Below are 26681 nucleotides of genomic sequence, written 5' to 3' on the forward strand. Positions count from 1 at the left end.
TTATTCTTATTATTATTGGTGGGACTGCTGTGCAATGACTAAACCTCCCGTCTGCACCCATGTTATCGAGGGTAAAACATCTCAAGCCAGAGCTCCTTTATTTTAAGGAATACATAAACATAAAACACATCAGAGTCTTCAGTAAAGCCTCGTGCTTCTAACAGAACAAAACATATTTCGATAGGACTTATAGTTCTGGAGTTACAAGCATATATTTGAGAACTGGTTTTTGGCTTAGAAGCAGTGTGTGTAGAGTCCAAAAACAGTACCTTCTCTTTTTATTTTATGTTTTATTTATATTTAAAACATGTGTATGTTATTGTTTTGTTATTAAAAACAAACTGCCCTGCTATAGCATGTTTAATCTAATTATTGATAGATTTGGGGATTGCTGATCATTGCTGGTAGTTGCATTAGATATTGGTATAAAGCTTTAATAATCAGCTGATATTGTGATAAAGTCAATAATGTGCACGTGCAATGTTGTTAAATCCATTTAAATGGACACACACACCGACCTGTTGACTTCTCTACGAAATGTCCTGATCACATAAGAGAAAAGATAAATACGATGCATGAGTCTATAATGTTGATGTTTATTAAATTAAAATCTTTATTTTCACCTCACTAATAAGCTCCAATAAACCTCATAAAACAACTTTAGTCATGTTTGCTGTGACGTATTTTTTTTCCGAAACTATTACCGACATAAGATTAATCTCTTCCTCTCTCACACACAAAGTAAACTCAGTGTGTGTGTGTGTGTGTGTGTGTGTGTGTTTGTGTTGAATGTCTGTGGCTTTTTTTTTAACGTGTGTGTGTGTGTGTGTGTGTGTTCAGTGACAATGATTGAATGGGTAGATTTCCAAATACCTTAGAACAGCCCAATGAGAACAATGAGAGTAAATGAGATCACTTCCTGAACTGACAAGGGCAATAAAAAACGAAAGTCAAAGAGAGAAACAAGTGCACATGGTGAATGAGACTGACGGGAGAGCAGCGCACACACACCAATCAGGTAAACTAATTAATGAATAAAACAAACTCATTATTAAAAAGATGAAGGGGAAAATCTGATAAATAAGTTACTTTTTTTTGTCACTTTAAGAATAACCATTTGGGATAAAAGGAGAAAATATGAGATTATATTATGGAGAAATCAGTTGTGGGGACTCAAATCCCTTATGGAGACAAAAACAAGTCCCCTTAACGTAAATCATTAATTTTAGGGTGAAGACTTGGTTTAAAATTAAGGTAAATTTAGGGGTTAGGATAAGTCTGCAGGAAATGAATGTAGGTCAGTGTCCTCTAAAGTGTGTGTGTGTGTGTGTGTGTGTGTGTGTGTGTGTGTGTGTGTGTGTGTGTGTGTGTGTGTGTGTGGACTACAGCATGAGTCAGTGGAAGCAGATTCAGCAGCTGGAGATCAGACTCCTGGAACATGTGGATTATCTGTATGATGACAATTTCCCCATGGACATCAGGCAGGGTCTGGCCAGCTGGATCGAGTCTCAGGATTGGTGAGTTGTGCAGTGTGAAAAAAAAAAATGTTTAAAGAAGAAGAAGAAAAAAAGTTCTGTGGAGTAACAGGGACAATATTCCTGAGAAAAAAGAGTTTTTTAACCTCTTTTAACCTCCATTTTTGTGCACAAGCATGAAAATAATGTACCAAAAATAAGAAGGTTACTGTTCTTCAACCCTGGTCTCATTTAAAAAGGTAAATCTTTAACTTTTACAACCAAAAAGTCAGAATCAGTGTAACACTAACTAAATTTTATTCAAGTCAATTGTACTGGGATGGAGACAGGATAATCAAAAATAGATCTTTCAAAATGGGTAAGTGAGAAATTTGCCTTTTTCTGGTAAGTTCTGAGCGTCCCGACCCTTTAAATTCCAACGTGGGGCTCCTGTACAGAAGCATGTCTGATGTCTGTGAAGTTACTGTGTATGTAAAGGTTTTTGCAAGAGGACAACAAGCGGGCGAGTCTGTACAGGTGTAGCTTGCAGAGGAGAAAAAGAAGCCAACGACTATCTCCAAGATATCAGCTACACATTTTGTATATCAGTGAGATCATGTTTGTCAAATAATTTGCTGGGAAGGAAAGAACATTTGTAAGAATTCACCAAACCGAGAGTCGGCAGACTTTACTGTTCACTTTTAGATTTTATTGAGATATAACCTGCGGGGTTGGTGTGGGTGTTTCATTGAAACGTCAACCTTTTTTTATTTTATCAATGGATAAAATTACACTGTGAAATGTGAAAGAGGTCACTTGCGGTGACGAACCCACAGACAATTATCATCCAATTCCGCACTTCCTCTCAGCTCCATGCAGTACTTTAGTCTCTTTCAGTTCTTTGTTTTGGTTTTTCTTGCTGCTATCAACCTCAGTGAAAAAGCTCTTATAAACCCACTGTGCACTAGAATTTAGCCTCTACAGAGCCAGATATTTTAATTTAGGAGTTGGAGAGTGAATATTGGACTTACATTCACCAGGTGGACAGAAACACGACTCCAAATGAATGATAATGTTGCTCTGAAACTCCTGGATTGTTATAATTTCAGCTTGTTCTGCTGCCCCCATGTGGCCCAAAAAAATCTACTAATGCAGCTTCAAGTATTTATTTTCTTTCTTTGTACTTTCCGATTTGGTAAATGTGTAAGTATGTCAGCAGACTTACAGACATCTGTAGGCTACATGTTTACAGGCTTGTAGGTGCAGGAATGTGTCAGGCTTCATTTTAAATTGACTAGTGAGCTCATTGGTGTTATATGTGGCTTTTTTGGTATAATGTACCGCAGAGTGCTTTGTTTTTTGTGATTTCTGGGTAATAACCATTAGTGGTCACCAGTATGGAAACTTATTCTGTGTGGCTTTAAACCTGCATTAACTGATTTTTAGGCCACCTGAGGGAAGTGGAAACAAGTTGCAAGTACAACATTGACATAATTATCAATTTTTAAGTTGATATAATTAACCTGTTAACAAACAGTTGCTTATTTACACATCCAACTGTTTCAGAGCAACATTACCTTTAATTTGGAGTCGTGTTTCTGTCCACCTGGTGAATGTAAGTCCAATATTCACTCTCTTTTAGCTCTGTTTTTGGTCTCCACCAACTCCTGAGGGAAATATCTGGCTCTTTAGCTGTTAAATGCTCCACTTTGTTCACCAGCTAGTCTACAGCTAACTGTGTCAGTTTGCTGTTTGGTGCTGAGCAGGTAGTGTACAGTAGGTTTTTAGAGCTCTTTCTCTGAAAACAGCTGCCTACTGCGGCCCAAAGCGACGTTAGGAGAGCTCTGAGAGTGAACCAAAACAGTAAAGTTGAAGTTGGGAGTAGCTCAACAAGCTGTAAACACAACACTGACATAATATCATCTTATGAAGCTGATATGATGAACAAGTTGGCAAACAGACACAGAGCTCACTGTGAATTTGAAAGATAACACAACCACAAATGTACTATATCAGTCTTTTTTGTTTACAACAGTCATCTTCTTCTTCATTGCCTTTGCTGGTGATCCCCTAAACATCACACAGTGTTTTGTTGTTTTCAGGGACACAGCAGCTAACGATGAGTCAATGGCGGCGGTGCAGTTCAACAATCTGTTGTCCCAGTTGGAGAGGGTGCGCTCGCAGGAGCAGAACTTCCTACAAAGACACAACATGAAAATCATACAGCAACAGCTACAGGTGCGTCACTCTCCTCTCGTCTTTCAGTCACAGAGGCACTCAGTCCATTTTCAACCATAAATCTGCAGCATATCTTTTCTTTCACTTCACTGATTGTTTTATTGTTTCATGCTGATACAGCACTTCATACATGGATAAATGATAGACAACTTTCACTATACATGCACTAAATGAGAAAGCAGCGTGTCTGGCTGCATCACAAAGAGTAAACAAAGGAAGTGCCTTCGCAACAGTCGAGGTACAGCATCTACACCTCTACTGTATGAGAAAGTGACAACACTTTAAAAGGTGTTTCACAAAGTTTCAAAACCAGAGGAAGGCTAAGTTTATACAGCAGAGAATAAGAAGCAGTATTTGCTAATGAAAAGAGGTTTTAAATTGTGTTTAGCATGTTTCAGCAGATTCCTGGGATTTGGAATAATTTACAATACAGTACAACAATAGATTCCTCTCTATCTCCGATTGTCTATTTGCATGTGTGTATATTATCTGTATAGAAATGAGTCATCATTCAGGTGACACGTTCACTAATCAGAAATTAACCTGAAATGACTCACTTTTACATAAATTGTTCCACACTTTTCCACTTACACTTTTAAAGGTGTCATGGATGTTCATTCTTTCTAGTACAAAAGACAGTTGTGTGCTTCAACAGTATGTATTGAAAACATTTGTAATAAGAGGAAGTCGTGTGGTCTATGGTGTGAGTGTGTGTTTACAGGAGGTGAAGGGGAAGTGAGGTATAGTAGCTGTACTCAGCTGTAGCTGTACTTCATTTTGGGAGCCGCTTGATTGAGTTCTACTTTTATGATATTTTTAGTTGGTGTTCAATGTTTTTTTTTGCTTTGTTACCTGAGAAAAGCCTGTCTCAAATGTCAAATGAAGAAGGTGAAGGCCATGCAAGAAGTTTTAAGACAGTCTGTTCCTTCTTTACGCGCTAAAGGGAGAAAAAGTATTCCACTTTCGTGTAATTACGATCTGGGGGTAATTCTTGAAAGTAGATGAGCGAGTTTGGTCCAGGAGTGGTACAGGATGTTAGGTTGAGGTCAGAGCTCGCCGATGTCATGAGCTTAATTCTGAAAAAGACACATACCTTTGCAGAACAAACCGAGAAGGTTCATACCGCCGTTTCCTGTGCACGTATGTGTGTATCAAAGTCAACACTTCACAGAGGAAGCAGCTACTCCTTTGTGGTAGTTAAGGGTGTTTGCGGCTTGTCGTTGTTATGTTTGAGTTTGAAGTTTGTATCGTCGATGAGAGAAAGTCACAGCCATGTTAAAGAAAGCTTTTCCATTTGTTTGTCTTATCACACAGTTTGAAGTACAATCTTTCTTGGGAAAACCCCTCACATCAAAGAAAGAGATGCATTTTAAATTATTCATTTGGATCTTTCAAAGCTTTTCATCAGAAATTCAAGCAAATGTCAGCACAGTGTTGGTTTGACTGACTGAATTGAACTCTGACATGTGTAGTGTGTAAAAACCAAAGTAGTAAGAGATAAGAAGTCAAACACAAAGAGTTGACAGCTTGTGATTCAAGGCTTTCAAACCCTAGAAACACTAAACTAAACTAAACTAAACCAAACCAAACCAAACCAAACCAAACCAAACCAAACTAAAACTAAAACTAAAACTAAACTAAACTAAACTAAACTAAACTAAACTAAAACTAAACTAAAACTAAAACTAAACCAAACCAAACCAAACTAAAACTAAAACTAAACTAAACTGAAAACTAAACCACAAACTAAACAAGCTAAGCTAAGCTAAGCTAAACTAAACTAAACTAAACAAAACTAAACTAAAAATTAAACTAAACTAAACTAAAAGTTAACTAGAAATTAAACTAAACTAAACTGAAAACTAAACTAAACAAAGCTAAGCTAAGCTAAACTAAGCTAAGCTAAACTAAACTAAAAGTTAACTAGAAATTAAACTAAACTAAACTGAAAACTAAACTAAACAAAGCTAAACTAAACTAAACTAAACTAAACTAAACTAAGCCACGCTAAGCTAAGCTAAGCTAAACTAAACTAAACTTAACTAATCTAAAAGTTAACTAAAAATTAAACTAAACTAAACTAAACTAAGCCACGCTAAGCTAAGTTAAGCTAAGCTAAGCTAAGCTAAGCTAAGCTAAACTAAACTAAACTAAACTACACTAAAAATTAAACTGAACTAAGCTACATTACAACTTATATTGAGCTAGGCTAAGCCAAACTAAGCTAAGATAAGCTAAGCTAAGCTAAGCTAAGCTAAGCTAAGCTAAGCTAAGCTAAGCTAAGCAAACCAAACCAAATCAAACCAAACCAGAGATTCAGCAGTGACAGCTGTCTTTAAATGCTAAATGTCATGCTTGTCACAGTCATGAAAGTGAGCGTGTAGGTGTTGTTGCATCCTCAGTCATCATTCTGTTGATGCTGATGCATGAAAGTTTAGTCACACATGGAGGCGAGAGAAAAAGTTTCCTCTTCCCACAGCAGAATTTTTTTGTACTTTTCTAAGTGGGATTTTGAATTGTCTGAAGAGCAAAGAACCACACGGTTCATGTAAATTTCATGCAGTGTATTCAGCGGTGATGTAGAGGCTGTTGTGGTGGCTGGAGGGGAAGTTTGTGTATGTCGGCACAATAAATAGCTGAACAGAAATGCCCGACTAGGGGGTTTGAGGTAATTTAGCAACTGTGTCATCGAATTAAATTAAATTATATATTCATTTTTTAATTTTTAATTGAGTTTATTAAGAAATTCCACCCAAAATTAACCTTCCAAACACACAAAATATTGACTGCAATGCACAGAGTCTAACAAAGGGAATCCAAAACTCTACGCATGCATACATAAGGTCTATAGATCAAGATCTACTTTTTAAAAAGTTTGTATCCAAGAAAATCAAAATTCACATGAAAACATAAAATAAAACAAATGTAAGAAATCCATATCAAGATTTCTTGTTGATGTTATGTGTTTATGTTTTTATTTTTTACTGTTATCAGTATGTATGAGTAGCATCTTACTGTTGTAGCTGGTCGAGGTGGAGCTAATTTGAAGTATTTAATGTATCGGCGGGTAGTTAAACTTATAACAGTGCATCATATATTTTAAGATTATCAAATGTTTTGTATGTAAATCTTAATCTGTAAAGTAACTCAAGCTACCTAATAAATGCAGTGGAGTGAAAAGTGGATAAGAAGTATAAAGTAGTATACAGTGGAAATACTTAAAAAAAGTACTTTAAATCTGTAAATAAGGACAGTACAAATATACTCACACTGTCCAAAGCTAGAACAGTATCAGTCTTTAAAATATATATATATTTAAAATTCAAGAAGCTGCAAAACACTTGTGAGGTTCACACCCTTACTTCCTGTCTTTCTTACTTTTTTTCTTTCTTTGGCTATTCTTCCTGTAGTCCACCAAACACACACTTATACACACTATCGCCACATAAACACAACAAACATCTCATTCAATTAACAATCAAGTACATACATTCAATTATGGTTCCTGAAATGTTTGGAGATACTGTTTTAACTAAATTTTGAACCAATCTTTATTATTCTCTTGAACGATATGCACTTGCAGTGAAAACCACCCGACCGTAGTTCTGTACGCGACTGTTTTCTGTTTCATACGTAGCTTATCGTGTTTGATAATTGTGTTGAGCAAACTGAGAGAGTAACCTTTCATATAATATCTTTGGTGATCGTGTCACCAGCACATTTGTCACACTAGATTTAACAAAGCATAAGTGGATCTCTGACTGACAGTTAGCCAACTCAGACTGTCGAATTAGTTATGTAAGAGCACAACATGCTGCTTTATTTTGAGCTATATGTGATTTTTTTTATCATCATCATCATCATGAAACAGTAATCAATCTGTGACAAAACTCAAGCATTTATAACTTGTCTAATGACATCTGGTGGCATAACTTTTAAAACTCTTCTCACGACTGACACAACTTCCCATTTTACTCACAATGTTATCAACTTGTTTAGATCAGGATCGTTTAAACTCCGAGGTTATACCCAGAGATTTTATCTCTTGTGCTTGTTCAATAGGTATATTGTTCTCCAAGTTTCAAATGAACGTTATGGTTACAGGCTGTAACGTCTTTGGGAAAAACTGGTTTTTCTCCAGGTACCAGTGCACACCTTTGACGACAGGTGTCCTAATCACACTGTTATGTAATCACATCTGTTATGACTGGAGTTTGGTCCTTTTAATTCTTGGAAGAATCAAGGTGAACTGCATTCCTTTGCAGATAAAAACACATCAAAGCATTTCCAGTAACTGCGTGCACATCTCAGAGAAGATCCATGATAATGATCTTTGTTAAAGCTACTTCCTATTCAGCCGGGGCTTGTTCTCCTGGTTGGCAAGATAAACACTGTTTCATTATCTCTTTAATTCCTTTGTTTTTCATGTGTTTTTGTAACCTGTGATATTCTCTTTGTATGTCACGTGTGTCTGTGTGGGCGTGACCTTCAGGTGAAATACACGACCAATCCCGCCGTCATGGCCAGAGTTATCTCCACCTGCCTCAGGGAAGAGCGGCGTATCCTCTCCAGCGCCTGCATGCAGGAGCAGGTTTGTCACATCGTCTCCCTCAGTGGGAAAGTCCCTCTGATTCCTCAATAACAGCTGCTGCTGGTAAATCAGAGCTGCTACCAGGAAGACAGCACAGTGTTAACGCACACCCCCACATTCCCAAACGCTTCACTTCATTCCCAAGAAACAACTTGGCTTGATAATCATTTAAGTACTGCAATAACCATAAACAAGGTAACAGTGTATATGCAGATACATGCTGTAAAACAAAATGATAACAAGGAGTAGTTTACGTAAGGTTTTACAGCTACAAAAGATTTATTTGGTTATTATCAGTGTTTTTATATCAATAATGGATCTTGTTGACTGTAAAAGGTGTTACTCACTGTGATGAACCCACTCATAATTATCACCAACGCTGCAGTTCCCCTCATCTCTACCGAGCTGTATCGTGTCCTTCAGCTCATTGTTTTGGTTTTCTGTATCACAACTCTCACCGCTATAATTTCCACCCACAGCAGGCAGCGGTTTTCAGTGAAAAAGCTCTAAAAGCCTCAGCAGACAGAGTTATAGAGACTAGCTGGTGAACATAGTGGAGGATTTAGCAGCTAAAGAGTCAGATATTTCCCTCAGGAGTTGATAGAGAGCAAAAACAGAGCTAAAAGAGAGTGAATATCAGACTCACAATTCACATTCATTAAAAAAAACCTTAAATATTAAAAATATAAATTAACTCAGATGTCCACGAACTACCCATGTTTTGTATTTGCAGCTTTTAATTCACATCAGTGTTCGTTCCAGTGTTGTTCGGAAAATAACCATCCAACGAACTTTAAGTATTTTGGAAGTACACTTTAATTGACTCTGCCCACTTATGAGAAATGTTTGTATATAAATCACCTCATATAAAGGGTAGTTATTTAATTTATAACTTATGGGTTGCCAGTAGGGCTGGGTATCGTTTAAAAAAATTATGATACCAGTACCGATACCAGTACCCTTAAAGTGACACCGATACCAATAGAGTACTTCATTCAATACCTTTTCTTTTCTACTTTATTCGATACCCATCATGTGAACGGAAACAACCAGTTGCTTAAAATTCCACCAATCCTCCCCATCAACATGACTTTTACACAAATACATTTTGATATTAAATCGAACGCTGCGGTGATCGGCTGCGACCAAAACCATACCAATGGTCTTTTTTTCTAGATCTGGGTACAAAAAGTATTGAACGCAGGTATCGTTTGACTGGAGAAGTTTTGACACTACTTGGTACTGGGTTATTTCGTTCGATACCTTAAAGGTTTTGAGTACCGATACCCAGCCCTGGTTGCCAGGTTGTTGAAAGTCATCCTGCATTTAGATCTTTAGTTCATCAGGACGACCCCTTTAATGGACTTCTTGATCCTTTACCTTCTAGAAAAGGGAGGCATTTACAGTTACAACTACAAAAGAACCCTTTATTTATTAATTTAGATTAGATTTATGGCTTATTAGAAATTGATAAAGACCTTTATTAATGTCATCAATTAATTAGCCACTCTGGCAGCTCTAGTGACTCTATAGAGTTGGCAGTGCCAGTAGATGCGTCCAACACTTTGGATTATAATATTTTGAGTATTGGACGTAATTCTATGAAATTTAGTACAGACGTTTATGGTTCCCAGAGGATGAAGCCTACAGACTTTGGTGACTTTTCCTCTAGCGCCACCAGCAGTAGTTTGTCCAACACCTTCATTTATGACCAAACACAGTCAGAACTAATGACATTCCCATCAGCCTCAGCTCATAATAATAATAATAATAATAATAATAATAATAATAATAATAATAATAATAATAATAATAATAAATTAGATTCACATAGCGCCTTTCAAAACACCCAAGGACGCTTTACAGAAAAAGGAAGAGACAAAAAAAGAGAAAACTAAGCCGAGCTTAAATAATAAACAACTGAGAGGTTAACTGGGAGTCAAAAGCAGGTGGGTTTTGAGGGTTGATTTGAAAGCACCCAGGGTAGGAGCGTTGCGTATTTCGGAAGAGAGAGAGGTCCAGAGGGTGGGGGCTGCCACGCTGAAAGTCTCTAAAAGTGCGTCGGCAAGTGCGGGGGATGGAGAAAGTGTGGGTCGGTGGAGGAGGTCTGAAAGGTACTGGGGGGGCCAGGGAGTGGTGGGATTTGTGGGTGAGGAGGAGTTTATAGGAGATGCGGTATCTCACAGGGAGCTAGTGTAGGTGAATGAAAGTGGGGGGTGATGTGCTGATGTCATACAAACATCAAGGAGTTAAGATTGTCTTTGTGAGCATGATAGCATGCTGATGTTGTTGGAAAAGTTTTTTAAAAGAAACCTTTTCAACAGGGTCCTCTGGAGAAATCTCTGCAGAACTCAGTGGCCTTCGAGAGGCAGAAGAACATGGACAACAGAGTCGGGATCATCAGAGGCAGCGTGCAGGTAACTAAACAGAACTAAGACATTGCTTTGACTCCAGTTACTGAATTATATCTTGTAAAAAGAAAAAAAAAAAAAACTAAACAAAACTGTGTCTAGTTGATGGACCAGGCCGTGAAATACATCGAAGACATGCAGGACGACTTTGATTTTCGCTACAAGACCCTACAGTCTCGAGGTGAGGACTGTATAAGATGAGCACACAGGTTGTTATGAAATGAATTCACTCATGTTATTTTCCACTACTGTGCAAAAATCTGCACAGACAAAACTATATATATATATATATATATATGTGTGTCTCTGTGTGTGTGTTTATGACAGATCCGGCAGAGAGGAACTCTGAACTGATGAAACAGGAAGTAACAAGACTACAGGAAATACTCAACAGGCTCGACTTTAAAAGGAAGGTATGCTTTTGTACCAATGTGAGAATGTGAGAGATGAAGGAGTCTTACAAACATTTTCAAACATAAAAGTGACAAAGACTCCAACACATCATGGGTGTGCGGATGCAGACTTGTACCTCACAGACCATCGTATCTGCTCTTCAAACCTTTGTTAGGAGATCCTGTCAAAGATGGACGTCGTGATCAAGGAGATTGACGACCTGATGACCTCTCAGCTCAACCCCGAGCTGCAGGACTGGAAGCGCAGGCAGCAGATCGCCGCCATCGGTGGTCCGCTGCTCACCGGCCTGGAACAGCTGCAGAGTTGGTAATAAACTGAAACCGCTTCTTTGAATTTGAATTTATGAATAGGATAGTCCCTTGAGATGTGGCATCTCGTTTTCAAAGGGGTCCTAAAAAACACAAACTACAGAATATAACACATACTTACAAAGACATCGTTACATAACAAACATAGACTACAAATACACAGATACAGACAGCTCTCTCACCATCTCCCACACTCAGCAGTTGCACAAGAAACCGGATACAAGAAATGAGAAATGATCCGTGAAATCAGATCAGTTTCATCAGTACCGAAAGCACCTGAAACAATTCATCTTCTAATTGCAAATACACACAAATTAAAAGCATGAACAGGTTGTTTTAATATGACAGAATAAAGAAGTCGTGAAGCAGAGAAAAGAGTTCGTAGATCATAGATAGTCGACTGGAGCTTTATATTGAAAAGACCTGCGTCCGACTTCTTTAAATATTCTGGGGACAGTTAAAGCTACAGTACGCAAGATCTGGCATGAGCCTCAAACACATACCCCTCCCTCACTTCCCTTCTCCTCCTTGCTCCGTTATGTTCCGCCCAACGTTTCATCTGCATCCTCGTGATTGAACGCACCCATATGCGTAAGCCACAGCGACGTCTTCCAGCAGCTAATGCTAGCTTGGAGCGTCAGTATGAGTTGTAGGGTAGAAGTGTCTTGATTGACAGCCGTGAGCTCCCGCCTCTGACTTTGGCCTTCACCTATCGGTTAAAAGGGTGAGGCTCGCTTATAAACTTGAGCCTCTGACAACAAATCTCCACATTAAGATACGCTTTGAAACATATTTCAACTAAAAGAAATATGAGAAAAAACTCGCATACTGTAGCTTTAACTATAAGGACTGCGTTACACTAGCAAGCATTCACACACAAACATGCAAATGATCAATTTCTAGATTAGATTAAACATTTAACAGTGATCCCTGCAGGGAAACTGGGACATTTTCACAGATGAGAACAGGACAGATGACACCAAGAGACAAATGACAATAACAGAAATTAAATTTATATTGCCGTACGTGCATAAATTAATCCAGATAATGAGGATTGTCAAATATAGTTACACATTTACATAGACATATGTAGCTGACGAGCTGTACAGCATGTGCAGAACATGTTGATATGCATTGTTATGCATTGTGGGACATTAAAGGGGCACTTTGGTAATTTAATGTCGCACTTCTGTATATTTGGGGGACGAGAAATGGACAGATTTAAGAAGTAGTGGTCAACATGGATGCAGCAGCGGTTTCCTCAGTTTTAACCCCTCGTATCGATCTTAAAGAACTTCCTCATCATGCAAACAACAATATATATATATATTTTTTTCCGTAGACCATCACATGTCCTTCAAACTCAACGCTCCCAGTTTGTAACTCAAGATTTCTGCACTAAATTTCCTTCATCAAGCCCTGAAATCATCACAGTTATTTTAGCAGACTCGATAAAGATCCTCTAAACCCACAGAAGACATTAAAAATGTGTTTTCACAGGATGAGTAATATTTGAATAAACCTTTACATGCAGAATCAATGGAGTTCCCTGTAATTGTTACTAACAACATCAGTTACATATTTCCATAACTTGTGGGTTGACCTTCAGCTGCTGCATTTACCGAACAATTATTCCACTAATAATCATAACAAGGGCTCAGTCTGAATGATAAATGTCTGATTTAAATACTTTGATCAGAATAAACTGTCTCATTTGGAGAGACATGTTATTTTGACTGAAAGAGCCGGGATTCATAATTTGTCATGGAAACATAATGTTGAGTCAAAGATGTTCCCCGTAGAAGATGAACCACTCTCTCCTCTTTTTGTTGTCATTTACAACTTTCCTTCCTTTAACCTTTTTTTACAATAAATCCAGTGGTTGTACTTTCGCATAAAACAGTAAATCCAGCTGTTATTGTGCTTATCGTGCTATTATTACCAGTATTAACAGTAAAACTCTGGATTTAACTGGTTAGTGACTGGATTTTAATTGAATATCGTTTAAGGTCTAAAAAAAATGTTCAAGGAATTATTCTGATGAAGTTGATTAAACAATTATACAATAGTAGAACATTAAATTGATCATAATGACAGCTGTTTATCATGTATTCCACAGCAGTACTGAGTTTAGGTATAAACTGTTGTTATTATTACCATTAATAGACTTTTTAACTGATCGTTGTATTTTAACTGTATTCAGAAAACATTTTAGTAAAATCAGTGTGTTTAGTAACACCCCTGAAACTAAACTACATCAACATTATGATGTTTTTATTCTTTTTTTGGTCCGAACAGACTTAAAATGTTCAGTCAGTTTGAGTTTAATACAGGTTTTTTTTTATTTATTTATTTATTTTTGTAGCATTTTACAATTCAAATACAAACAAAAACACAGTGGACATAACATGATACAGAGCAAAACATACACCCAACTCAACAACAATTAAAATATCTAATAATAATGATAATGATAATAATAATATATTAAGTGTTGTTTGTTTTGCTTTCTTTTTAATAATTTATTCATATACTCATTTATTTTGTATAGATTTTTTGTGAGAATGTGTGTATATACATATATTTTTTGTTTATTTGTTTGTTTGTTTCTTTTTAAACCACCATGTTCAGGTTCTTGTTCAGTTTTTTTTGTGAAGAATAATTTGCCTTTACATGTTTCCTTTTATAGTAACTGTTTGTTTATCTAAAGTACTGAGACCAATAAGGAAAGGAAAAGAAAGGAATAAATAATAAATAAATAAATAAATAGATAAATAAATAAATCAGAGTTTCCGTTCAAAATCTTTACAAAGATTTTGCCAACGACATTTCAGCCCACAAACTGCGGTCGACCACATGACGGAGCAACACATGAGGTTTTCCTCCAGTGTGGGAAGCTGCAGTCAACTTTACCGCGTAGTAGATCTGCAACCATTAGCTGATTAATTGTTTATTAGCCAACAGTTAAATTAATCACCACTGACACATTTTGATTCTCTATTAACAGTCATTTCTAAAGAAAAAAGATGTGAATATTTCCTGGTTTCTTTACTCTTCAGTGACAGTAAACTGAATTTCTTTGGGACATTTGAAGACGTCATCTTTAGGAAACACTGATCAACATTTTTCACCATTATCTGACATTTTATAGACCGAACAACCAATCGATTAATTTAGAAAATAATCAACAGATTAATTGATAATGAAAATAATCATTAGTTGCAGCCATACTGTAAAACAGTCAGTGTTTCCCAGGAACATGAATCTCACAAATAATCCTGATACACATGTGGAAATGTCAAACTCTGCTCTGACCAGCATGAATTTTAACCAGTACGATGAAAAACCAATTTATTTGTAGGTTATGTAAATTAAATAAGTATAAAATCAATCCCTTCATCTTCCTCTCATCTGTCTCCTCTCAGGTTCACTCTGACGGCTCAGAGTCTCTTCCAGATCAAACGCCAGCTGGACAAACTGGGGGAACTTGTTTTGAAGGTCACCTACGAGAGCGACCCGATCCCCCTGCAAAAACCTCAGATGGAGGACCGAGTTAAATATCTCATCTATCACCTCATCAAGAGGTACTCTCCCAACGCCTCGCAGCATCATCATGTACTTAAAAATACAACATAACGCAGGTTGTTCTCTTCTCAGTGTTCCTGTTATAAGTTGGTTTAATCATCAGAAGCTACACATTTATGTTTCTAGTTGAAAATGTTTCCATTTCCAGGAAAAAGACAGAAGTCATGAATACAAATGCAACTGTCAGCAGCTGAAGGAAGTAAACAACTTGTTACAGTTGAACAGTGACAGGAGGTGTGATCTGGAAAATGTTTAAAAACAGTATGAATCTAAGTCATTTTAATCCATTAATGCTTATTATTATAAATAATTGATGAACATTGTAGTATTTTGTATTGTAAAGTGGAACCAAAATATATTCTGATTGTGTTGTTACTAAATGCAGTTAATGACACAAGGAGATGAAGTCTTTGAAACCAGTGTTCAAATTTTTCTTTGTAGTTTAAAATTTGTGCAGCATAATCTGTTTTTTTTTGTTTTTTTCATGTCAGACATGCAAAACTGTACATAGAAGACTAAAAATGCTGACATGTGTAAACAGATGGCAGGATTTCCTCCTGCAGGTGCAGCACCGACTCAGCTCAGCTGCTGCTCTGAGAGTCATATTAAAGGCAATAAGTTTAAAGTGAAAACTGTGCAAATCATATAAGTTTTGGTGTGTTTTCAGCTCATTTGTGGTGGAGAAGCAGCCATGTATGCCCACACATCCACAGAAACCCCTCATCATCAAGACCGGAGTACAGTTCACCACCAAAGTCAGGTATCATTCCTGTTTAAATCCAAACTTTCATTAATTAATGTCAAGTGTTTTCATTCTTATCTGCAGGTTTAGTTTATTGTTGGATGGTGAAAAAGTAGTAAAAGTAGTCGTGATGCATTTTTTTTCTCTTCCTCCCAGACTCCTGGTTAAACTTCCTGAAGTGGATTATCAGCTGAAAGTGAAAACAACATTTGACAAGTGAGTTAAAAATGTTGTTACTGGATTTCAGCTCCAGGCTAAAAATAATAATAATTTCAATATAAACATTCATACATTTACATGACTTTAAAGTATTTTATTTATCTGCAATGTAGAAGTTTGATCCTGCAGTGTTAATCATTTTATGTGTGTGTGTGTGTGTGTGTGTGTGTGTGTGTGTGTGCGTATCTAGGGACCTCCCCCCCGGCAGAGTGTGAGTACAAACAACCTCCATACAGCACGTAACTGCTGCTGCTGTTTAATTACAGATAAAAGAAGTGTAGCATGAAGTTAGCGTGGGTCGGAAAAAAAGAGGCAAACGTCACTTCGCTGCTTCAATAAATTAACTGTTTCCTTCCAAAAAAAAAAAAAAAAAAAAAAAAAAAGGCTTCCTTCTTTCCTTTAAAAGCAGGAAACATGTAAAACATCTTAACCTGTAACTTAAACATTACAATAAATCTTAAAGTCTCCTCCTCCCACTCAAAAATATGTTTTTTTCTTCTCGTTCCTTCGGTTGGATGTTTGAGCTTCACTGTGCAGAAAGACTTTCATCTGCTGAAAGTGGAAAGTTTCTCTGTGATCACCTTGAATCTGCGTTTAAGGCGTTTACCTACGAGCATGACTTGTGACATCACAACTAGTTTGGAGCCAATCGTGGTCCAGTATTCAGCTTATACAAGTGTGATGTGGAAACTTGAAGCCTCCGGTGCACAAACACTGAGAATGAAGTCGTGTCCTGCAGGAAAACTTCTGAAATGAAAAAATATTTGTTGATTCATAGATTCATAGAGTCTTCTTACATGTCTTAAACCCACCAGTCCACCAGACGTTTCCCCTGTTTGTTGAACTGGACTGAGTTGCCGTCGGCCCTTGACGTTGACATTGAAGTTTATTTTCACACTAGTAGTTTTTCTTGAAGAAATGTCACATGTGTCGACCGTTGCTCGCTGCATATACTGACCCTCCTGGAAACTAAGTGAGAAAGTGAAGTGAAACGTGCAGCCGTGAACTTACTGTTTCACGTTTATGTCAGCAGCAACGTATGTTTGAGTTCTGCTCAGTGTGACTTTAAGTTATATTCATGTACATGCTGGGTTTTGTCCTCCTGTGTCTCCAGCCTGTGTCTTCTCCAGCCAATCAGCTCCCAGCCTGTCTTTGTGTCTTGCCACTTGTTCCTTGTTGTTTCATTAGTCCAGTTTGTATTTAAGTCCTGGTTTTCTGCTCACTCTTTTTGGATCCATTGTTCTGTTTCTTCTGCTCTATGTTGTTGTTCAGTTTTTTCTTTGCCTGCACTCGAGCTAAATTAAGAAGCTACTCTTTAGTTCATACCGCTTGTGTCTCCTGCTACACTTCATGATACAAACATCATGCGTTTGGTGTCTTAAATTATTCTCACTGAGCTTGAAAATGTGCAGAGCTGGAGATGACCGAACTAGTTGTGATGTCACACATCAGTCTCGTGGGTACAGGATCACAGAGAAACTTTCCTCCTTCAGCAGATCGATGTGAAAACAGCCGTTTAGTGTCAAACAGCGAAGGTCAAACGTGCAGGCGAAACACGTTTTTGAGTGAAGCGGGACTTTAAAGACACGTTTTTTTTTTTAGATTGGAGTTTGAAACCACTGTCGCATCATCTAAAAACAGTCAGCAGCGACTTCCTCCGATGAATTCATATCATCTAATACACGGATATTAATAGAGGTTTACAAAGCTGTGAGGATTTGTGTGTTTTAACCTTCTTTTTCTCCTCAGAAGTCGGCAGTTTTTCATCCTGACAAACAACACTAAAGTTATGGACATTGAGGATTATTCCAACGGCTGCCTCTCAGTGGAGTTCAGACACTTGGTACGACAACCCAACCGCCGTCTGATTTTATTTACTCTTACTGATACTAAACGTTAATTTTACCCAGTTTAACCAGTTAGTCTTTCTGATTTTGACACTCAGTTTATCTCTTACAGCAGCTGAAAGAGAAGAAATACATCAACGGCACGAAGGGGAATGAGGTAAGAAATGCAGATGAGTTGATCATTAATACCATATGTACCTTTGACTCTCATGTTTTTCTTGCTGTAATCATTCCTCCTGTTCATACTGACCATTAGAAGATCCTTTCATAATACACTTACAATATATAAGTGATGGGAGACAAAATCCACAGTCCTCCTTCTGCGCAAAAATGTATTTAAAAGTTTATCTGAAGCTAATATGAAGCTTCAGTCGTCCAAATGAGTCAAATCAAGTAGATATCTTTCAATGTTACAGTCTTTTTATTGCCAAAGTTCCTGTTTTTGTTCCCTGACTCATTGGGTGTGAATGACCCCATTACATAGTGTGTTTCCTGTGTGAAAAGTTTGCAACACAATGCTTCACATCAACTTTTAAATGCATTTTTGCTCAAAATGAGGAGTTTGAATCAATTATATTGTAAACACATTAAAGAGGAGGAGATCTTCTCATTGTCAGTATGAACAGGAGGAATAATTATGGCAAGAAAAACATGTTTCTATGTTCATTTGGGCTCCTGATTGTTGTTTTCAGACAGTGTTGAGAAATTGTGACATTTAAATCAGGCATCCTTCTTTGGAAAGCTCGAGGTTTAGGTGTTTAGTAACTGTATTGGTGCAAGAAGAACTATTAATGTAGGTAAAATAATAGTTCATACGTGCACCTGACTGTTTTGAGGTGATTATTGTTATTGTTCGACCCATTAGTCTTAATGTCTTCTATGCATTTTTTAAAGTTGTGCTAAGAAGGATAAACTCTGACATGAACGAGTGTTTTGTGTGTTTTTCAGGGTCTTCTCTCCGTGACAGAAGAACTTCACTCTCTCAGTTTCGAGGCCTGTTTCACGGTGCAGGGCCTCGCCATCGATCTGGAGGTCAGCAGCAGCGTTTACATTCGATCCGCTCTTTTAAGCGCCAGCTGTTGCTGCTACATGCTAACTGTGTACTTTATTACCTCTAGACGTGTTCTCTTCCGCTGGTGGTCATTTCCAATGTGAGCCAGCTGCCTGGAGGCTGGGCCTCCGTCATGTGGTACAACCTCCTGACTGATGAGCCCAGGGTGAGCGAATTAATTTTAAAATGTCTTTGAAAGCTCTACACAGAATCAGTCGCCAGTTTAACAGGTTCATCAGCTAATAATAATGTGTATAAGTTGTCTGTAAACTGTAATTTAACTGTAATGCTGCATAGATATTAATATATATACTGCAGCACCTTTAACAATCATACAGTAATAGTCAGTTGAGAAGACTTTGCTTAATATTTTTCATGTCAAACAAACTTTATTCGCACTTTCCCCCCAGTGTGGAAGAAATACTTAAATACTTAAGTAAAAGCAGCAATGCCACAATATAAATATAAATACTGTATTACAAGTAAAAGTACTTTTACTTGAGTGAAAGTACAGCAGAGTACAGTTCAGGTATTGCAACCCTGTCTGCTAGAAATGATCCATATACAACTAAATTTTAATTGATTATGTTCATAGGTAATGTTTTTTTTTTAAATGAATGAAGCACTTTATTCATATATAAGTCAGGGTGGGCGGGGGGGTGTACAAGATTCAAGACTCTTGACACCACAGACTCGGGTCCACATCCTGAGTCCTGTGTGTGTGGTTTGGTTTAGACAACACAAGCACTTTGGTTGACGTTAGTGAAAGATCATAGTGTCACTTAAATGTTAATAAACCTCGAATCATTCAGGACCTTTTTCTGTATTAAACCGAGTTGATCTTTCTCTACTTTAACAAAGTGCTGCTGATGCTTAAACACAACCATGAAAAGTTCAATAACGCTGTTATCAGCGGAGATTTACTGCAACTAGTTAACATCGCCTCTGAACACGTCACTCATACGTTCATTATCAACATTTTTGCAACTTGCCAAATATGATAATGAACATTTTCTCATGTTGTTGAGAAAAAACGAATTTCAGCAGCATTACGTTTAACGCAAAACATATTTCTGTTGTATGTAAACATAATTTCTATAAGATAAGTATAAATAAGGGTATTATCAGCTAAATTTACTTAAAGAATTACTAGTAAAAGTGCTCGTTTTGCAGAAAATCTTCCCCTGTGACTGATACATTAAATATGTTTAATAAAGTCCATCCTATCCTAAGATTATCTTTAGATATATCTGAGATACTGGAGAGTTTTCTTGAACTATTTGTTTATTTGAAACCATGTGAGAAGTTTCGAGGGGCAAACAACATCTGACAGACAGAAACTGAGGTTTGAATCTACTGGTTTAATCTTTAACAAGGCAAAGTACAATATTTGCCTCTGAATTGTAGTGAGGTGGAAGCATCAAGCAGCTTTAAAAGACCCTCTTCCTTGTACTTAAATACAGTACTCCAGTAAATGTGCTCATGTTACTATCCGTCCACAGAACTTGGCGTTCTTCGGGAACCCTCCTCGGGCCAGCTGGAGCCAGCTCTCCGAGGTCCTCAGCTGGCAGTTCTCCACCTTCGCTGGTCGAGGCCTCAACAAGGAGCAGCTCACCATGCTGGGAGAAAAGCTTCTCGGTGTGTTTGGCCTCAGTGTTGCCGTAAATTAAACGAGGAAACATGTTTGAGGTTGCTGCTTTTTCCTGAAGAGCGACACAGGCAGATGTTGACAGCTGGTTTTATCTTCAGGTTGCTGGGTTACAGTCATTTATGATATTTACTTTATGTGTCTGCAGGTCAACACGCCTCCTGTAGTGACTGTCATGTGTCCTGGTCTAAGTTCTCTAAAGTAAGTGTATGTGCTGTTATGTCAGATATGATTGTGCCATCTAGTGGCCACAAGCGTGTTCTGTCTGTCAAAGTTGTATTATTTTGTTGTTTTTTATTTATTGACATGATTGGTTTAGTTTTGTGTGTATATTTCTAAATGCAGTAACTGACACAGTACAACCTGATTCAAAGTATTATTATTCCAGGATCAGAGTACTGCAGGGCTGCAACCAACGATTATTTTTATCATCTGTTTATCAGTCTGACGGTTATTTATTTACCTATTTAAAGTCTAAAATGTTAGAAAATAGTAAAAAAAAAAAGCCTATTCTCTGTGAAATGTCTTGTTTTGTCCAAACAACAGTCTAAACTCTTAAAGACCTTCAGTTTACTGTCACAGATGAAGGAAAATTAGCAAATATTCACATTTAAGAAGCTGGAACCAGTGAATTTTTTATGCATTTGCTTAAAAAAATGTTTAAAAAGTGATAGCTTATTAACATTATTGCTAGTTAAGTTTCTGTCAACCAACAAATCAGTGAATGAACTTATTGTTTCAGCTCTAGAGCACTGGACATCACATTATTAAAGCGCTAATTGTTTCCCTTTTTATATTTTGTCCATTTTTAAAGGAGAATATTGCAGGAAAGCCCTTCAGTTTCTGGATGTGGTTGGACTCCATCCTGGAGCTCATCAAGAAGCACCTGCTGCCCGTCTGGAACGAGAAGTAAGTTATCGGCTCATTTTACTCAACCCAGTAAAGCTGCTCCTCTTAACACTTTGCCACGACATTACTGGATAAGATGAGTCTGTATCGAGGCTCCGGATTCACACTCGTTTACCTCAACATGGATGTTTACGCCCCAGTGACCTTTTGAATAACTTTGTTTTCACTTTGCTGAAAAGGACAAACATGGGAAGTGTTTGAAAGAAATGAAAGAAACAGTATTAATATGCTTCAGTTGACATTTTAAACCTGTAAAATGTAAACTGGAGCTCCAAACACACACAGAAAAAGCAGCTATAATCCACAGAAGAGTTTGAGTAAAGATTCATAGCAAAGCATGAAGAGATGATTGTTTTTCTTCTCTTTTTACCGCCTCTCGTCTCCACCGTCCGTGCAGCTACATCATGGGTTTTGTGAGTAAAGAGATGGAGCGCACTCTGCTGAAGGACAGAGAGCCGGGAACCTTCCTCTTACGCTTCAGCGAGAGTCACCTCGGAGGAATCACCTTCACCTGGGTGGAGCACAAAGACAACGGTGAAGCATCTTTTATATTGTTTCCACTGTGGAAACCTCACTCTGATCATGAGTATATCTGTTGTGTTTATCCTCATTATACCTAAACCATGACAGGTCATAGGTTAACATATAAACAGTGCAATTTTGTTCAACTTTATACTGTATAAGTTCTTGATTAAGGCCATTTTAATGTAAAAAAATATGAAATTCACTGTTTTATCGCTATAATCTAGTGTTAAGAGAACAGACACCTGACATGCACCATGTGCTGTTTGAATAGTTAAGAAGAAAATGAAATGTTTGTGGGAATAAAGTACGTTACAGATGAATACTACACTGAAAACCTCATAAATGTGGCTCATAAGTAAGACACAGAAAGTATTTATTCATGATCGGTTCCAGTTAAACAGTCCAGTCGTCCTTGTTTGTTTGCTAACGGTGACTTTTTCCAACAGGAGATGTGAAGTTCAACTCTGTGGAGCCTTACACTAAAAGCCGGCTGAGCGCTCTGCCGTTTGCCGACATCATACGAGACTACAAAGTGATCTCGGACGGGGTCGTCCCCGAGAACCCGCTCAAGTTCCTCTATCCAGACATCCCCAAAGACGAGGCCTTCGGACGGCTCTACAACAGTCAGCCCAGCAAAGGCAAGACAGACCAACCTTCTCTTCTTTGTGTTTTTTTTTAATGCACATTTTGATTATTTGTCTGCTGACTAGATTGTAAACATCAACACTAATCTCTCTTATATCTTTGTTGAATTTCCAGTCCATCCATACATCCCGTCTACCCTGATCCCCATCTCCGAACTGCGGTGAGTTCTTGATGCTGGACATTTGTAAGCTACAAAGACTTCTATTTAACTTACTTTATACTAAACTATTTATCAATCATTTTGCTTTTTCATTTAACTAATGGGCCACATTTAGAGAAGTATATGAGAGAAAAATGAAACAAGTAACATTTGAGTTAATTCCCTTTGCTGATCAGAAGCAGTTCCCTAATCTATATTATCAATCTGTCATTGCTGTTGCAGCTCTAACACAAGCACCACACCGCCTCCTTGTCAGTCTCCTGAGCCTCCAATGACCCCCGGAGAGTTCGACATGCTCAACGAGCAGCTGTGCTTCGACATTGAAACCGTAGGTTTTCATGCATTGGCATTTAAAAGACTTCTGCAATGTTTTGTATTTTTCTTACTGTAAATAAATTCTATGAAAAGACTCAAACCAACAAGGAATTGATTCTAATAACTAGAAATGTTTGTGCATCCAAAGCCTGATACCTGTACATCTTATCCTTCTGTCCAAAAACTACTAAAAACACATCAATGAGCCACATCGCTTGTTCCCTTATTACCAAGAACACACACACACACACTGTAGTTTGGGTCAATCCCACACACACCCTTTATATCTACATAGGAAGAGGGTCCCCTTCAGTACAGCTACGGTAGCCCAGAACAGACAAACTAAACTCTTGAGAGGGCGTTTTGTGTTTTTGGCAAGTTTCATCGCCCCCGTAGGTTCTCCTACGTGCTTGGAAGGGGAGGGTGAGGTGTTTATTATAGGTCCCGCTGCTTTTCTTGGCAAGACACGCCCTGCTAGCCCGCTATTTCAATGTTCACACCATCCACCAGCACTGGTCACTCTCGCTTCAGCTCCCAGCACTACATCGCATCGGGCTGCCTTGCGATTGTGTTTAGTTTTGGATGGTGCAAACCTCCAAAAACATCCCGAAATTGCATTTCAAACAGCAGACATCGGCAACATATCTATCCGTCCTGCATGTGGCGGTGCGGTTCTTCAGTGCAGCAGCAGCAGTCTCTGAAAACAAGGACGAGGAAGAAAGAAAACTTCAGAGCCCCATATCAGTATTTTCCAAGCTACACATAATCCAGCCTCTACGCTTGACTCAAACTCATAGTCCTTCAGAATTAACATTTCCCTTCAGTCAACACCAGACACACACTGAACATACAGTTAGATAGAGCAGCAAGACAGCGGCGCAGGCATGAATCCTAGTGCTTGAATGCTACACACTGGCGAGTCTTGCCAAGAAAAGCAGTGGGATCCATAAAAAAGCGAGGACGAGGGTTGTTTGCAATCTACAATCTCACCACTAGATGCCACTAAATCTTACACATTGCTCCTTTAAATAATTTACTGCTAAACACAAGGTGAAGATTATTAACTTCTACTAAACCAGGACAAATGTTTCCAGAAAAGTCTGCTGCTAATGTCGTTCTTCTCTTTGTCTTCCAGATGAGTTCTCCATATTCAGAATAAAGCGAGATGAAACGCGCCACATTTTTGATCAAAGGTTTCTTGAATCCTTCCGTGTTTTCGCACCAACGCGACGCCAAACCTAAAAACATCCGTCCATCCATCAGCTGTACCGGGGCTGCAGCCAATCACAGGAGACGCTGGACAAGAGGCGGGCGACAACCTTAAATCGATGTTTTCATTTTTCCGATTATGAAACAGAAAAAAAACTGTGTGAAAAGAGGTTTTTGTTAAGTTCATTGCTTCTGCTGTTGTTCCTTATTTTTCATATATTCATAATGGGGTAATACTTTATTTTACAGCTGTCTAAATGTTACAGTAATTTCCTGAGTAATTTGCAGGTAATTTAACATTTTTAGGACATTTTACAGAGACGTGGTGGAATTTAGTACAAATTATAAGAAAAAAACAGAAAAAAAGTGTTATGTTGGTTTAGTTGGTGAGTGATAAGTTGTCAATTTGCAAAAAAATATTTTCAGTGTGTAGTTTTGTGTATCAAAAGATATATTAACATATTAGGTTTTTCAATAAAAGTGGCTGCTGTGTAACTGTTCATTCTTAAGACATTTCTTTATAAGGTTTATGTAATTTGGTTACACAGGAAATATGCTCATTGTAGAGTTTTTAAGAAACAACTTAATAATATATAATAGATATTGTTTGACACACAAAACTGCACGCTGAAAAAAGTATCTTATGTCACCTAAAGAATTGTAAAGAATTGATTTATTAAGAATTCTTAATAATGAGCTGGCACTTTTCTTATAATTTGTACCTAATTGCACCACCCTGTCTGCAAAATGTCCTAAAAATGAACCATTAAATACCTGCAAATTTCCAGAAAATGTGTATAAATTAACAGACCTGTAAAATAAAGTGTTACCCATAATTGTTGTTTTTAAAAGAAATTCTGTTGTAGTTTGTTTTCACTGTAAGTGTATGATTACTTGTTTTTGAGTTGATTTTCTACGAGGTTCTACTGTATATAAAGTCATTTGAATATAATTATTTTTGTCTCTTATTTTACTTATTGTCTTTTATTTTATTTCTGCATCAGTAGCTTCTACGTCTCTTTCACCAAATTATTCAGTTGCACAACGTTTGGATCCAACATGTTTTGTTATATTCACTCATTTCCATCTTCACTGATCCAGTCAGTGTGAGCTCGTCTGCCACCTGTCAGCCATGATGAGGCATAACAAGTAGTTTACTCTGAAAGAAGGTCTCTAAGCAGGAAGTAAAGACGGCTTCGCCACGACTGCTACCAGCTTGATACACAGGCGTGGGCGGTGAACCATGTGATTCCCGGTGAGTCAAGAGAGGGCTGATGTGTTTGTAATTGACCTGGAAAAACCATCTGAACCATGCAGGTCTAGTCCAGTCTGCTGTTAGTTCGTTAGATACATGTTGATATTAGTCCTAATAGGATTATCCATTATGCTTTTTGTGTTTACATGCACACTAGTATCCTGGTTATGTTTTGCACATGTTAACAGCTTATCTCGGTTTCAGAAATCTTGATATACTACCTGGAGTACTCTGATAGAAACCTGATACTGTGGCATGTAAACACCACCTCGTCCAGGAATCTGAACCATCTCGTAGTGGCTGAGATGGTTCAGAAATCGAGACACGCCTGCAGGCAGACAATCAGAAACCTGGATACTGTTATGATCATGTATACGGTTTCATGTAAACGCCATATCCCGAATATAATTTAAAAAAGGACATGATGCAACGTGTAAACACACTCATTGATTACACCTTTGTGCCATTTAGTGCCTGTATTTGTGCACGTATTGAGCATATTCTCTCACTTTTTTATGTTTTCAGTGGGACTACATCCAGAATACTACACAAAGCCCCCCTTTCCATGCATTTGACAGCATATAATATGATGCATTTCAGTACAACAGCCTTGCAAACATAGCCACCCAAAGGAGGTCCAGTAGGTCCTGACCTGCACCTTCAGCCCCACGTGTCAAACAAACGTAACAACACACATGTAAAGGACAGAAAAATGGGTTCAAAACAATAAAAAAAACAACAGTCAGGAGTCTAAATGGACATTGAAACAGTTTTTTCTTGCTGTAATCATTCCTCCTGTTCATACTGACCATTAGAAGATCCCTTCATAATACACTTACAATGGAAGTGATGGGGGACAAAATCCACAGTCCTCCTTCTGTGCAAAAACATATTTAAAAGTTTATCTGAAGCTTCAGCATCCAAATGAGTCAAATCAAGTAGTTTAGTGTCAAAGTTCCTCTTTTTGTTAGCTCAGCTCAACAGGGAAACACTGTCCGAGGAAACACAAAGGGGGAATTTGATGCTAAAAAGACCTTAAATGTGTCAGATATCCACTTGATATGACTAACTCAGACTGCTGAAGCCTCATATAAGCTTCACATCAACTTCTAAATGCATTTTTGCACTAAATGACTGTGTGGATTTTGTCCCCCA

General features: G+C 37.8%; 1 protein-coding gene across 5 annotated transcripts; it reads left to right on the plus strand.

Annotated features, from left to right (window-relative positions):
- Positions 1–818: 818 nt before the first annotated feature.
- stat4 (signal transducer and activator of transcription 4) lies at positions 819–24550 on the plus strand. 5 transcript variants are annotated; one of them, XM_042427010.1, is made up of 24 exons: positions 819–1018; positions 1389–1517; positions 3557–3692; positions 8185–8283; positions 10608–10700; positions 10797–10875; positions 11022–11107; positions 11263–11414; positions 14842–15000; positions 15669–15761; positions 15900–15959; positions 16153–16173; positions 17712–17805; positions 17922–17966; positions 18758–18841; positions 18928–19026; positions 20363–20498; positions 20657–20709; positions 21323–21417; positions 21815–21951; positions 22389–22580; positions 22702–22747; positions 22970–23075; positions 24198–24550. In XM_042427010.1, exons 2-24 carry the CDS (start codon positions 1390–1392, stop codon positions 24219–24221), a joined length of 2217 nt encoding a protein of 738 aa, XP_042282944.1. In that variant the 5' UTR covers positions 819–1018; position 1389; the 3' UTR covers positions 24222–24550. The 5 variants fall into 5 exon arrangements, with proteins under 5 accessions (XP_042282944.1, XP_042282945.1, XP_042282942.1 ...); XM_042427011.1 differs by having other exon boundaries at positions 17715–17805; XM_042427008.1 differs by having other exon boundaries at positions 22970–24550.
- The last annotated feature ends 2131 nt before the right edge of the window (positions 24551–26681 follow it).

This window comes from Thunnus maccoyii, chromosome 11 (assembly GCF_910596095.1).
Source record: "Thunnus maccoyii chromosome 11, fThuMac1.1, whole genome shotgun sequence".
In the NCBI taxonomy this organism is placed as follows: domain Eukaryota; kingdom Metazoa; phylum Chordata; class Actinopteri; order Scombriformes; family Scombridae; genus Thunnus; species Thunnus maccoyii.